At 37.4% G+C, this 15,745-nt stretch overlaps 1 protein-coding gene across 1 annotated transcript in view; it reads left to right on the top strand.

The window, feature by feature from the left end:
- The window catches only part of LOC116566999 (serine/threonine-protein kinase TNNI3K-like), a 315,363-nt gene that overhangs the window by 225,253 nt on the left and 74,365 nt on the right, over positions 1-15,745 (top strand). Inside the window, exons 22-23 of the mRNA XM_032301742.1 lie at positions 389-521; positions 12,531-12,640. Of these exons, the coding sequence (XP_032157633.1) occupies positions 389-521; positions 12,531-12,640 (243 nt within the window). The remainder of the gene's footprint in view (positions 1-388; positions 522-12,530; positions 12,641-15,745) is intronic.

Genomic DNA, 15,745 nt, shown 5'->3' with positions numbered 1-15,745 from the left:
ATTGGCTTTTCAGAAGCCTGTATAGTTTCTAGGGGTAAGATGCTCAGAAGTAAACAGAAAATGCTGCTGCTGTGATCATCATTTTATAAAACGCAGAATTACTTGATGATTAATATTGTTGCAATATTTTTGGAAGAATTATGAATCTCATGATCTTCCAATGATTTAAAAAAATGCTCTTCGCAAAAATGAGCAACAATAGAAAACCTACTGTTTATGTATAAACACACCAGTTTATTGCACAGTATAGGGCAATCAATGTTATTTTATGTTTATATCTTTTGAGAACAATGCGAGACCACTTAAATCCTTACTAAGAAAAACAGTGTTCTACAATGGGATAACTAAACATTTGGTAAATGACTTGTGAATGTTTCTGGACACACAGAACCTCCGCTGGATGGCTCCTGAGGTGTTCACTCAGTGCACACGCTACACCATCAAAGCTGACGTCTTCAGCTATGCTCTGTGTCTATGGGAACTCCTCACCGGTGAAATTCCATTCGCTCATCTCAAGCCAGGTAAGACATCCTGCCAAGTTTCTCTGTTTTCCAGAGTTCTGTGCATTTTCATGACTTCAAGAAACACTTATTTCCAAAAAGTAATACTCTTGGTGGGTTGGCAAGGTGAGAAGTAAGTAAACTTCAATTTGGTGTTTTGTTTTGTTTTAAAAAATTGTATTTATTTATTTGAGAAAGAGAGATAGCGAGAGAGAAAGAGCACAAGTAATGGGGAGAGGGATAAGCAGACTCCCCACTGAGCCAGGAGCCGGAGGCAGGGTTCAATCCCAGGACCCTGAGACCGACCGTGACCTGAGCCAAAGGCAGACACTTAACTGACTGAGTCACCCAGGTGCCCCTCAATTTGTTTTAAAGCGTGTGCCAATAATGTAGACACTGTAATATCTATTTTTTTTGAGATTAGATTCTGATGCTTCTTTTTAGTGTGTATATAAGGGTGAGCTGAAAGTAGCAACACATAAAAATAAACTCTCGGGACTGTTTTCTGCTTGTCTCACATTATAGAAGGGAATTGCTTTTCCTGGTAATTTTGTATTACATAAATGGATACCTTCCAAAAATGGGGCTTTGTGAGTGAGCCTAATTTTGGGTGATAAGATGCATTAGACTCTGTGTACATGTAGACTGTAGAGGTATGCAGTCTAATCACATGAAAAATATACACATACTTGAGGTTTAAGGTAAATTTTATTTGCATCTGCTCTTCATTTTATTTGATTTTATGTCTTGTCATTCTACTTACTTTCTTGTATTCACCATGCGACTGGAAATTTGTCCCCAGCAATCACTCATCTGATTTATGGCTTTACAGGTTTGCCTTTTCCAGTATGTCCTATAAATGAAATCTTGTTGTTGATTTTTAGTAATTCATTCTTTTTTTGTCCCTGAGTAATATTCCCTTGTGTGGATATATCTCAATTTAATTATGGATTCACAAGCTGATGATTATTTGAATTATTCTTACTTTGGGACTACTATGAATAAGATAGGTAAAGCCATTTAGGTCTCTGTGTGGATGGTTTTATTACTCTTGAATAAATATGTAAGAGATAATTACCAGATCTTATGAAAAGAGTTTTTCTAAGGCGTTTGTACCATTATGGATTCCCACCAGCAGTGGATTAGAATTCCGGTTGCTACACATCCTTGCCAGGACTTTTTTGTCACCTGTTTAAAATAAAATATTAGCCATTTAAGTAGGTATCTAATGGTATGCTGTTGTAGTATTATTTTATAATTCTCTGACAACTAATGATGTTGATGATCTTTTCACATGTTTATGTGTGTTCGTGCCTCCTCCCTTGGTGAAGTGTTTGTTCACATTGCCTTATTATTCACTTGTAAGAGTTCTTAGATTCTAGGTAGAAGTCTTTCATCTGCTGTGCATTTTGAAAGTGTTTTTCTCTAGTCTGTGGCTTGCCTTTTCATAGTCCTAGCAATGTCTTGAAAGAAGTTTTTAGTTTCAATGAAGTCTACCTTATCAAAGTTTTAAATCACATTTTTTGTATCCTTTCTAAAATATGGTTGCATCAATAAGGCCAAAAGATTTCCTCCTATGTTTTCTTAAAGAACTCTTAGAGGTTTAGGCTTTATATTTATAAAATATATTGGTCTTTTTTTTTAATGGCACAGGTATGAACTTTTGTTATTCTTTTGCTAATTTATTTGTTTTTTGGGCACCTGGGTGGCTCAGTCAGTTAAGCATCTGCCTTTGGCTCATGTCATGATCCTAGAGTCCCAGCATCAGTGGGAAGCCTGCTTCTCTCTCTCTCTCTGTGGCTCCTAGTGTTTGCGCTACCCTCTCCCCTCAAATGAATAAAAATCTTTTAAAAATTTATCATAAAAAATGTATTTGTTTTTTAATATGGATATTTAATTTTCCAGCATAGTTTGTTGAAAAAACTTTCCTTTCTCCTTTAAATTATTTTGGTAGTATTGTCAAAAATTAATTGCCCATATATATATTTATTTTTGAACTCTGTTCTATTGATATATGTCTACCCTTAGAACTCTAAGAGTATTCTAAGAACTATGCCTTACCTTAGAACTCTGTTCTATTGATATATGTCTACCCTTACTCTAATAGCATATTATATTGTCAGGTTACATTTAAGTCTTGAAATCAGGTTAGATGAACCTTCCAACTATGTTCTCCTTTATAGAAATCGCTTTGGCTCTTCTAGACTTTTTGCTTTTCTATGTAAATTTTAGAATCAGCTTGTTTATTTCTACCAAAAAAAAAAAAAAGCCCACTGAAATTTGGGGTGGATTACACTGAGTTTATATAGATCAATTTAGGAAGAATTGGCAATGTAAGCATACTGAATCTTCCAATCAGTCCCCATGGTGTAGCTCTCCCTTCAGTTAGGTCTTCTTTAATTTCTGTCATCAGTGTGTTTGTAGTTTTTAGCATACAAACCTTGCACATTTTTTTAGACATCTCTATGCATTTTGTATTTGATACTATTGTACATGTTATCCTTTAAAATTTCAATGTCCAATGGTTCTTTGTTAGAAGAGAGATATAATTAATTTTTAAATATCAACCTAGAACTCTACATATTTGCTAAATTTACTTATCCATTCAAGTACCTTTTTTCTACATTGTTTGGGATTTTCCACATAGATGATTTTGTGATCTGTAAATAAAGACCTTCTTCCTTTTCAATCTGTATATTTTTTTGTATCTTTTTTCTTAACTTCTTGCACAAAGACTAGTGAACAACAATGAACAAAAAACAGAAGTGATAAGATATATACCTCAAATCTAACTCCTAAAAATTTCACCCGCCACCATGCTAGTCAAAGCTGCTGTCTTTATCACTGTAACTGATGCCACTTGACTTCTCTCCCTTCTTCTGCCCCACTTCCTTTGAGACATTTTTGCTCACTTACTGTCATATGACCCTAATTAATTTTTAGATCTTAGCTTAAATATCACTTCTTCCCAAAACATCTTCCTTAATTCTCTAATATTGAGTTAATCCAATCTCCTCCATGCCCCCAAGTCATCGTTTATTATACTATTTATCATATTTTACTCATACAGTTTTGGAATTTTTTCTACTCCATTATCCTCTGCTAATTACACATGAATATTTTGGAGAGATAAAGATCCTTTCTGTCAGGAACCACCCAGAAATATTTACCCTTTAAAGAGAGAATATTATATAATAAAACAGTTAAAAGCCTTGCCTAAGAATAACTGGATTCCAATATCCCAGATATTAGAACTTACCGTACTTTATCCGAAAGAGAATTTATGATAGATGTTGAATTTTTTAAAGTTGGACAGTGACCGTGCATCAAGAAATGAGACTCCTTATATCATTGCAGTGGTTAGGCAATCTAGCATATGTTCCACAATAAATTGTGTGAAGCATCAGATTCAATATAAGCTACATATTAGCCACTTACGAAGAGGAACAAATCCATGACTACAGTGTTTGACAACATTATCAGTTATGGTAGTAGCAACATTCCACATGGCTCTTCCTTCTGGATTTAGTAGTAGTACCCTATCTCCTGAGAGAAATACAAAAGTGGAACACAAATACTGGCACTGACTCTTATGCAAGGAATGAGTATACCTGGAGAAGAACATGAAGTTAGAGTCTCTTTTGCGTAGGCCATGTTCAAATTAACCTTATAATCTCAGGTTTAGAAAGAACCAAAAAGCCATCATATCTGGCATTCTATGGATCACCTGAGACCAGATGCCCAAAGGGTCGGGGAATTGGGCAGATGCTGGACCCAGGACAGTATGATGGACAGGAAGTCACGTGCTCTGACTCTAGGGGACAGCCGCTACCCAGCTCTAGCCGAACAGTGCCATGCAGAAGTGTAGGGATCACTGCTCACTATTACCATATAAATGAATTTCTGTGTGTGTTTGTGTAGAAATCTAAAGGTTTGGGGTGCCTGGGTGGCTCATTCAATTAAGCATCCGACTCTTGATTTCAGCTCAGGTCCTGAGCTCTGGGAGATGGAGCCCCATGTTGGGCTCTGAGTTGGGTATAGAGACTGCTCAAGGTTCTCTCTCTCCCCTGTGCCTCCATGTTCACACACTCTCTCTCCCTCTGTCTCTCTCAAAGAAGGAAAGAAAGAGAAAGGAAGAAAAAGAAAAGAAGAAAACTGAATGTTGGCAATTAATTCAGTTTTTAAGAAAGCATTTTTCAGGGTAACACCATATGGGCTAAGAGAATCGGCATAATGTGTAAGAACATGAGCCTTGTAACTGTATGCAAGCTACTTAACCTAGCTGAACTTCACTGTATTTTTAAAATGGGCATAATAATGGGCCTACCTCAAAAGACTGGAATGGTGACTAGGAACTGGAAGCACTCAATAAATATTAGCTACTATTATTATTTTTAGGCTATTGTTGAGGGCTCCTCTGCCTGGGAACTGTGCTAGAGTTAAGAGGAAAACAGGGAGGAATAGGGCATTACTCAGGCCGTCATAGTAAAGAGCAGAGGTTAAGTCTCAACTAGAGAGAAGCAGAGTACTGAAGATGCTCCCTGGAGGAGTCTCCTGCCCAGACTGTGCAAAAGGGGGAGAGGATATCAGAGAAGGAATCTAAGAGGAGGTGATAACTGAACTGCAAAAAGATGAAAACTAATTAAATAGATAAATAGTGGGGAGGTAGAGAAGAAGTTGCAACAGAAAGCAGTATGAGCAAGGTGCAGAGGCATGAGAGATGTACAAATAATTCAGTAAGGATGAATCAGAGAATACAAGGAAACCCATCACAAGACACATGCTGTAAATGTAAACCTAGAGCCAGGTGGTGAAGGGCCTGTGTGTTCGCAGTGAAAGTCGCTGCAGGAGTTTAAGCAGGGCAATAGTACAACACTAGTATTATTTTTGAATGCTCTCTCTTGCTACAAAGCTAATTCTGGATTGAAGAGGCTTGAAACCCAGGGCAAGAAGACCAGGTACTCCAGATAAGAATGTATAAGACCTTAATTAGGGGAGTGGCTTTAGAAGAGAAAGGAGAGGCTGGTTGTGGGAAATTTGAATGGGACTTGCTGGTGGGCCAAGGTGAGAGCACAAGGGAGAGGGAGGAGTCAGGGTTAACTTCAGGCTTCTGGCTGAGCCAGCAGAAGATGATGGATCCAGGAAGAGAGCAGATTTGTGAGAGAAGTGACAAGATTAGAGAGAGAAGGAGCCAAGGTGTGAAGCCAAGCAGAGAGAGAAGAACCAGGCAAGATGAAAAAGGAGCTGGTATGACCTGGCAAACAAGAGCTGTCCTGCATTCATTTCAGAGAAAGAAACCAACACCTGCTTCCCAGATTTTACGTCTCCCCCGGGTCTGTCTCCTCTGATATATCATGACAAAGTAAAGAAGAAATCTAGGATAAATTAATCCATCGATATGTATCTCATCCAATCCCATTCCCTTATAATGAGGTACCAAATTTTGTGGATCACTTTCAGATTATAGTTTGAGGCCAAAGAAAAAGCCTCTTGTTTTCCTTTGTTTTCCTCTGTGATGCCAGCTGGTTCACAAGGAGACTCAACTCTGTGTCCTGGGATTCCTTTAATGCCAAGCTATATCGAAGTCTCGGATGTGACAGCAAATTAAGAACATCTGCCAATTCATTCTAGCCAGATTTCGGTGAGACTTTATATTGAGGTTTTAACTCAGGTTTGCAAGCTGTAATATAGGGGCCAAATATGGCTTGCAATTTTTTTTTTTTTGTCTCACATATGATTGTAAAAAATAAGAATTTAAGTACATTTAGGGACACAGTTATATCACAGGATCCCATATTTGTAGCAATTTGTGTTTGCTACCCCTGTTTAAATATTAGATGTTCTTCTCCATATATGATTAAAATCCTAAAGCATCCTAAATATAATAACCTTAAAAGGCATAAGCACTTGATGATGGGGACTATGTTTTCACATGTGTTAGGAAAATAGGAAAATAGGAGTGAGCCAAAGTTCTGAAATCCTGTGTTTGCTGTGCTAATCTTTATCAGTTTATCACTGAAAAGAGTAGAGCCAGCCAATCACTACAGAGATCACTGGAAAGATCAAATCAGTCCAATGGATGGTGATATTTCTATGAACATAGCTGATATTAACATTCCAATACTTTATTACACTGACAAAGATTGCAATGAGAATAGACATTGGTGCAAATTAATCTATTCTTCTGACAGTCTGTAATGAGAATGGGATGTGGTTTAAAAAATTAAGCCATTCTTAGTGCAATCTCAAGATTGCAATCTCGTGGTCTCTCTCAGATGCTATATGCTCTGGTGATACATCATTGAGAAGTGTCAGTTTAACAAAGAATGTGTCTTAGCGCTTGCTGGGAGAGTGGTCCGTATTTGCTTTGTTTCACCAATGCCCAACCCATAAAAACAACAAGGTAGAATCAATTGTGTTTTTTAAAACACACATACACACAATCAAAACTGAAAAAAAAAATTCTTGTAGTTTATGTTCATCAAAGCTTACAAGTAAAATGTTTTTTTATATGGATGCTTGGACTTATTTTTATAAAACATAAGAGTGATAGTTTAATTTAGGAATTCAGAATCTAGTACCAATTTATCCATAAGCAATATAGCTAATTAAATTTGCCACGAAGAGCTGCGTGGTCCTCCTCTCCACAGTGGCCATATTGCATTATGAGCCAGGGCTGGTGACAGATGAGATGGTTTGTAGCCCTGTAATTTGCAGTAACTCAGTGCAACCTTTTACTGGGTATTCAGACTCCCAGAAAACCTCAAAAGGAACTATGATTTCTGATCTAAACAGAACAGAAGATATACAGTGTTTTAGATATCTAGTTCTCTAGATTCAGAGTAAAAGGGATCGGTGAAACCCTTAGCTCTGTAGATGATAATAATTACAGCAACAATAGCTAACACTTATTGAGAACCAACAATGTGCCAGATGCTCTCTGTACACTATCTCCCTTAATTCTAACAATAACCTGTGGTTTAGGTTCTATTAGGATAAGATATATGCTCAACATCACACACCTGTAAGAGGGACAGTCAAGACGTAAGTGCATGGCTCCTTGTCCCCAAACCCCATGCTTATCACCATCACACGATGTCCTCAAGGCTTCATCGTACATGTACAAAAATTAATACTCACAGAGGCAAATTAGCTTAATTAGGATCGCTCACAGAGTTAAAAGCAAAATCAGACTGGAAATTAGGCCCCCACATCACATTTCCTTGTTAAAGGAATTTCTTTCTTTTCTTTTTTTATTTTATATTTTTATTTATTTATTTGAGAGAGTGAGACATAAGAGAGCTCATGGGAGAAAGCGAGAGCACAAGCAGGTGGGAAGTGGTAGAGGGAGAAGCAGCCTCCCTGCCAAACAGGGACCCGGATGTGGGACTCAAGCCTAAGGACCCCAGGATCATGACCCTAGCCCAAGGCAGATGCCAGCTGACTGAGCTACCCAGGTGCCCCAAGGCCATTTATTAATGGTGATACTGTTTCAATTTATAGAAGCTCCCTCCCCAAATGTTCTGATAAAAAGATAAAAGTATGAACTAAATTTGCCACCAGATCTCAATCATTTACCTAATTGTGTCATAATTTAAATATTAAATAATTTAAATATTAAACTAAGCATATTCATTCTATGGTGTTTCTTAGTGACTAGGCATTGTGCTTTGTCCTAAAGACATAATAATGAGCAAGATAGCAATTGTCATTAATCCATAATCCTTATTTATTTGTACAATAAATGTTTACTGAGTCATCTATACCATGACCTCTTTTATCTCCAGTGAAATCGTATTTTGAGCGGCCTCATTTATTGATTCGTTTGGTGCATATCAGTTGGGTGGCTACTGATTAGCTGTCATCGTGCTAAACACGGGAGATACAATGGTGAAAAGATACAATTCCTGAGCTCAAGGAGCTTGTGATTTACAGAGGCAAGCAAATAAATAGGCAATTAAGTATAATATAATACCATATTATACTACAATAGCACCTTGTGCTATGGGAGTACATAGGAAGGGCACCCAGAGACAGTTCATTAAGCTAAGACCTAAGGGACACTAAATATAATGTAAGAAAAGAGGATACGTACAAGAACATTTCAGGGAAAAAGGATCACCTTTCCAAATTTGTGATTGAATCATAAAAAGAAGTGAAAAGTCCAGTAATTCATCTCTTTAAAAATTATTCATTCATTTACCAAAGTTTATGGAAAAGCCTAACACTTCTTTTGTTAGCTTATTATTGCCCACATGGAATGTTCAGTACATTTGTTCATGAGAATAAGTGAGTGAAGGTTATCACATGCCGGACAGAATGCCTGTTGATGATCTCTAGTCATATCCCTTTTTTCTTGATAAAGTATTGATAAGCAATAAAGAACTTAAATCCACAAATCAAGACCATGGTTATATAAACTTTTGAGGCTGACACACAAAATCTTGTTTAATTTAAGCCTCATTCAGGATGAGAGTGAGAAAAAGCTATGCTCTAAAATTGTGCAGTCCACTATGGAAGCTACGAGACACACGTGGCTACTTAAATTTAAATTTATATGAACTGAAACTGAAGTAAAATTTCAGTTATTCAGTCACACCTTTTTAGTGCTTAATAGCGACATTTTAAGTGCTTAATAGGCATATGCTACCATGTTGAACACTGCAGAACATTTCCATCATTGTAAAAAGATCTATTAGATAGTCCTACTCTAGTGCTAGATTACAAGTTTTGCTCAATCATTGATAATCATCACAGTGCTGAGAAAATGGTAGGTGCTCAATAAATAGTTATTGATATTTTTAAATTTACCCTTATTCTCTTTTAATAGCAAAGTTTCACTTGTAAAAGTAGAAACCAACATGTACATAAATCATTTAACATATTTTATGTAGCAATCAAGGTAAAAAATTTGATGAATGGGCTGACAGTCTCTTTCCTGAATCTGGAGTACCAGAAAATTTCCCAGCTGTTGCTGTAACATGGCCACTTAGGCAAGACTGATAAAGTAATCTCAGAGGTGACAAATCTCAATTCCATGACCCCTCATGTTGCATTGCCCACTTTCTGGTGGAGGTGCTAATGAGTGGTATCACTGCCAAGAGTGCACAAAGCAAAAAGGAGAAGGAGATGCCAAGGCCTTGCAGAATCTGCTTTGAATAATGAAGAATTAAGTATCGTTCATCTTAAACTGATTTTCCAGACACAGTGCCAAGAAGCAAACAGGTATCTTTATAGACTTGATATCAGAGTCTAAAAGGGTTTCAGAGGAGACATTTGGCACCTGCATCTGAGTTTAACTCACTTTATGAATAGTCCCTCCCCACCCATTAGGATATGTATAATTAGTTTAAATGTGTTCACTACACTGGCTTATGTGCTTATAGCTGTACCAGCTCAACAATATCCAAATGGTCATAAGGTGAAAAAGTAGAGTTTAAAGATCAGTGATTATTAAGCATTAGTTAATTTGTTTGCTTATTTATTTACCTCATGCCAAAAAGAATTAAAAATCGTCAAGAGTAGCCAATGGGAGAAACCTAACACACCTAGTTTTTTGTGACACAGAAGACACATTTTATAAGTGACATTTCATTTGCTAAATATGTGGGGTTTTTTTTTAAAGATTCTTATTCATTTATTTGACAGAGAGAGAGATCACAAGTAGGCAGAGTGGCAGGCTGGGGGTGTGGGGGAGCAGGCTCCCCACCCAGCTGAGAGCCCGATGCAGGGCTCCATCCCAGGACCCTGAGATCATGACCTGAGCCAAAGGCAGAGGCTCAACTCACTGAGCCACCCAGGCGCCCCCTAAATATGTTTTGACCAGTCTTTTGTTTCTTTGTTTTCTTAGTGTCAGCAAATATAACTGTAGCTAATAGTGGCTAGAAAAGTTTGACAAATGTGACAATGCAAATATTCTACAAATGGCATTGAAAACAAGAGTAGAAATGGAATTCCTGACTCTGCCCTCAACTTGGAACAATTGTACAATTAGAACTGCTGTTGTAAGGAAGGAAATATTAAAATACCAGACAGGCAAAGAAAATGAACTTAAAATTTTAAATACAAATAACCAATAAATATTTAGGAAAATATTAAGCCTCACTATTCATCAAAGAACAAAATTTAAACAAGAAATGAGCTGATACACTTGCCTCTCATATTAAGAAAATCTTTTACAAAATGAGAAAGCCTAATACTGGTGTAGATGTAATGAAAAGTCTCTCACACATTGGCCACTGAGAGTGTAAATTAATACAACTCTTGAGAAAAACAGTGTATCAGTATGTGTCAAAAGTCTTCAGCTATGCCCTTTGGCAGGTTAATCTTACCCCTCAAAATATCATAAATATCATAAAATATCATAAATATCAAAATATCATAAATAAAGTTTCAGTCTGTGAAACTGGGAAAGTCATACTGAAGATGATTACTTTGAAGTGTTTATACCCAAATTTGAACATCCTAAAATTGAGGAATGATTAAGTAAATCATACAGAATATAGAGTCGTTAAAAATACATTAACCTGAAGTTTAATAACTTGGAAAAATGTTGATATTTAGGGGAAAAATATTACATAATCATATATTGGATTGGGCATGAGCTCAATGATAGAAAGAGTATATAAGAATACTCAAAATATTTTAACAACTGTCCTTTCTGAATAAGATTTTATTCTAATTATGTTTCTAAAATTCCAAAGAAAACAGGTATAAATGTTACATTTGTCAAAATTAGGTAGTAATTCCGACTGATCCATAAAGCAAAATGTTGATTAACTTACATATAATTTCACTAAATTAGTAAATCTATAAACAGAAGTGAATTGGAGCAAACTTTAGTGTAAGAGAGGCAGTAGTTATAGGTCATATCACAAATGTTGTTAAGGTACAGACAGATGTTGATGACATCACAACCTGGAAGAGAGGAAGTCAACATCCTGGGACTTTAGCCTCCCACCAGTGCAGAGCAATTTTAGGAGGAATAAAAAGAGCTTCAGGTGTTGTTTACAAAGTATTTTCAGTGTGAAGTGGTTGAAGAGAGAGTGGAATCTGGAACAAGAGGTTATACCAGTTACTAATTATATTTAATTTTTTCACAAATTAAAAACTAGTTACATACACACACACACACACAGAAATACCTACTTTGAATGATTGTTAGGAGGTTTGAAAAAGCTTATGTATGTATCTACCATGCTGCCTGATACAAAATATGTTTAATGAAAGTACCTATGAACTTGGTTTCCAAGAGAGTTACAGAAATCACTGGTTGCAGAGCAGGAAAATGTGCAACAGTCAGGATTCCACAGCGAAGCCCCAAGCATCACCACACCGTAATGGGGAGTTTCAGATGAGCAATATTCAGAAATCCAAGCAGACAGGTAACACTAGGGAGTTGAGTCAACGAGTGGTATTAGCTAAAATGATGGATTTGAGGTATCTTACAAAGTTTAGCAAATAGTAACTACTTTATAAATATTAAATCTTAAAATCCCAACATTCTTATAACCAGTAATGGTATTTAAGCTTAAAAAATCATCTATTTTGCCCAAGTTAAAGGGGTGCTTTCTGAATTGCAAAGTTCCGCGGCACCCCACGTCTTGCTAAGTACAGGATAAGCTCTTTAGCCTGGATTTATGACATTGTATATCGTCTGGTCCAGTTTGCCTTTCAGTCCTTACTTCCTATAACAGTATGTGTGTACCCTTCAGACACACACCCCAAACTGCTTGCTCTCTGTATGTTCTTTTGCATGCTTCTTTGATACTCTTTGTGTTCCCTCCGCTCCCAATTTGTTGAATGAGCGAAAAACTGAATGAATGGACAATTATAAAGATAAACTGACAGTATCAAATTATCCAACATTTTGTTTAAGCATTAAAAAAAAAAAAAACCTGCATAGAGCTATCTTTGAGTCTCTGCTAATGTTGCACAGATTGATTTTTGATGACTTTTTGTTTGTCTGTTCATATGCTTCTTGGGGCAAGTATGTGGGTTTCAGAACTGACATGTTCGTTTGGTTCCTAGCGGCTGCTGCAGCAGACATGGCTTACCACCACATCAGACCTCCCATTGGCTATTCCATCCCCAAGCCCATATCATCTCTGCTCATGCGAGGGTGGAACGCATGTCCTGAAGTGAGTAATTCTTATTTCCTCTTAGAAAATGTGTTATGGTCAAAATCTGTCACAAATAGTGTAACTCCAAAGTCTACTTTTAGTGTGTATTTTAAGACTGTCAAGGCAGGAAGACTGATTTGCCTTCTGCTCTTTAGTCTCTAATTGCCTCAAAAGTCTGAGTATCTCATCTTTCTTTGCTGCTGCTCTCTGATTTTGAAATGTTTCTCACAACTGATTAGCAAAAGAGAGACCAGGGTATGACAGATGAGTCACAGCCTCATCTCAGCTGCAATTTTATTAACTACACTTGAACCATACTTAGTCATTTTCTGAAGAAAGAAGTTTGGCACAAGACGGATTTGTGTTGGCTTTTCACCATGAGGCAGACCTTTAGCGGAGACTCCGTGACAAGTGGTCTTTAGTAGCACTGGCTCAAGCAGGAGGCCAGAGACCAAGTCCTAGTCCTTCCCTAATTCTTTAAGCAGTAATGTGATAAAGTAGTTAGGAACACAGATGGAGGGTTCGAGACTATGGAAGGAATCAATAAAGGAGGATATGTAAACAGAGAAAAAAATTAAATATGATCATAGATCTAAGAATATTAAGGGCTACACTCCTATAATCCCAGCATGAAATCTCAGACCACTTGTTTACAAGACAGGATTCTTCTTATCTGTACCAGACATTTTGAGAATGACAAACGAGGAGACTCCTCAACTTCTCTCTTGATAATACTGTTTAGCACGGTGTCTGAGACTCTCCCTGCCAGCATGTTTTGTTGTCTATTGAAATCCTTGGGTTTTAACGTCAGCCCACATTGATTCTTCTGCCCTGAGTAGAGGGAATTAGTTCACATTAGTTCACAAAAGTGTAGCTATTGTTAACTCAGGAAGTACCTCACCAAGGGAGAAATAGAATAAACCCCAGTCTAGATTTTGGAAGGAGAAAGCCAAGTTCCCCACTTCTTTTTTCTAAAGGTAAAACCCAGACCGAGTCATTACCCAACTGCGCAAACATACATGGAGACTCTTAAGAAGAAAAATAAAGATTACTATGGCATGCGGATTGAGTAACCTCAAAAGAAGTAATCTCTTCTCCTGACCATTCTGCTTCGCAGATTATGTATTTATTGGTGTTGAATCTTTTCTCACTACCAGAAAGCAGGGATTTTTTGTTTAGTTTTGTTTGTGGCTGCAACCTCAGCACCTAGAACCATCTCTAGTAGATGTTCAAAAATATTTGTTGAGTATATCAGTGAGCACCACTATTGCTTATCAAAGCCTCCAACACCCTCATCTGAATTGCAGTGTCCAAAAAATAATTTGTCTTGAAAATTATATGGCTTAAAATAGTTTGGGAAAAGCTTTCCTTGCTGATTCAATATGAACCTCAGGCATATTTTCTAGGAATAAGTATGTCAAAAAAGCTAATCTGAAATTTCCTTTTCTCTTTAGTGTATATAACATAAAGTATAACAAAAAATGTAAAGTAAAATTTTAAAAAACTGTCAAGGGTATCCCTTTTGCTTTTATTAATGGACTCTTCATGTTTATGATTATAAATTGGGAATATATGGAAGTTTTCATTTGAAGATAAAAGCAAGTCATTAGCAACTTCTAAAAGTATTTTTGGGGAGGTAGAATGGATGTCACAAATAACACATTAGGAAATAAGAGAACCAGATCAGGGCTAAAGGAGGGTATGCTTAAAGTTAAAGAAAAAAAAAAATTACTAAGAACCCAAAACTCAAGTGTTTAGTGGAAAAGTTTCATTGGTAAGCAGCAAAACCAATCAGTCCAGGGCCTGGGCTCTGAGAATGCAGTTCAGGGAGAAGGATGGGGGAAAGGCATAGTAGGAAGCAAAGTCTCTGACTAGCCAGCTGTGTCTGGGCTTGCCAGTCAGGTGGGCCCTGGCTTGGCTGTGGTTTCCATCTCAGCATCATGAAGTTGAGCTGCTGGATGTGATGTGCCTGAAACATCATCGCCGTGCCCATCTCAATAGCGTCTTCACTGTGTGAGCAGGCTCAGTGGTGAGGAAAAGGGAAATGGTGGGCTAGTTCTTGTTCTTTCCTTCAACAATGACTTATGGAGTCTCTACACAGCCCCACGAACAAGTGCTGGGGATTCAGTGGAGACCTATGCTCCAGGAGCCTCAGTAAGGTCTAGTAGCCAAATGGAGACAAATTGAATAAACAAATGATTTTATAGTTATAAGCCAGACTGAGGAAAACAAGAGTAGATGAGAATGCATACTAAAGGAATTGGCAAGTACAGGACAAAGAGATAATATAGGTCAGGAAAGGCTTCCTGGAAGAAGAGACACTTGAGCTGAGGTCACAAGCATAAACAGGAGTTTGCTGAATGAAGGGGTTTGGTGAGAGAGAAAAACAGTCCAAGCAAAGAGAAGGTGTGCAAATTCACTGGGAGAAAGGACACAAGGGAGAGGCTTATTAGGCATGGGAAGCTTGTGGCGACTGAGGGGTTAGCTCTCCATACCATCATTTGAAATAAGTTCATCTTTAGATATGAGACCCTAACACCATGCTCTCCTGGTCCTTGCTCTCTAGGTTATCAACTTCATTACTCATTCTTTCTTTCGTATTTGTCTTTGCTTCACTCCTTGAACTTGAACCATATTATTATCTCCTATATATGTCTTCTTAGTCAAGACCTACAAAGACAGAAGAGGACAGTGAGAAAAGCAGATATGAAATCCCCGGCAACTATATTTTTGTCCCTAAAGAGTTGCAGAAATATGATAAAAGTAATTGTTTTTTGAAAATTCAGCTGAACTTGGCATGAAAAGATTTGATAACTTACTCAGAGAATTGCATGTGGTTCCTATAGTGAGACAGGCACTGAATTATCTTCTAGTATGATTGGGGTAGTTGAGCATTGTTTCTTAACATGTGGGCTGCATATTACATACTCCAGTTTACCCGGAAAATTTTGTTAAAACGAAGATTCTGGGGCCCTATTCTAAAGCTCCTGCATCAAAATGTCTAGGATGGAGCCTGGGACTTTGCATTTAACAAGCACCTCAGTCGGATCTGTGCCCAGTAAAGGCAGAGAACCAGCGGGCTGAAACAGGAGCAAAAGACACTGAAGTCTGAGCGTGCGCTGA

Source organism: Mustela erminea, chromosome 10, assembly GCF_009829155.1.
Source record: "Mustela erminea isolate mMusErm1 chromosome 10, mMusErm1.Pri, whole genome shotgun sequence".
Taxonomy (NCBI): Eukaryota; Metazoa; Chordata; class Mammalia; order Carnivora; family Mustelidae; genus Mustela; species Mustela erminea.
This window is presented reverse-complemented; position numbering and strand designations above follow the sequence as displayed.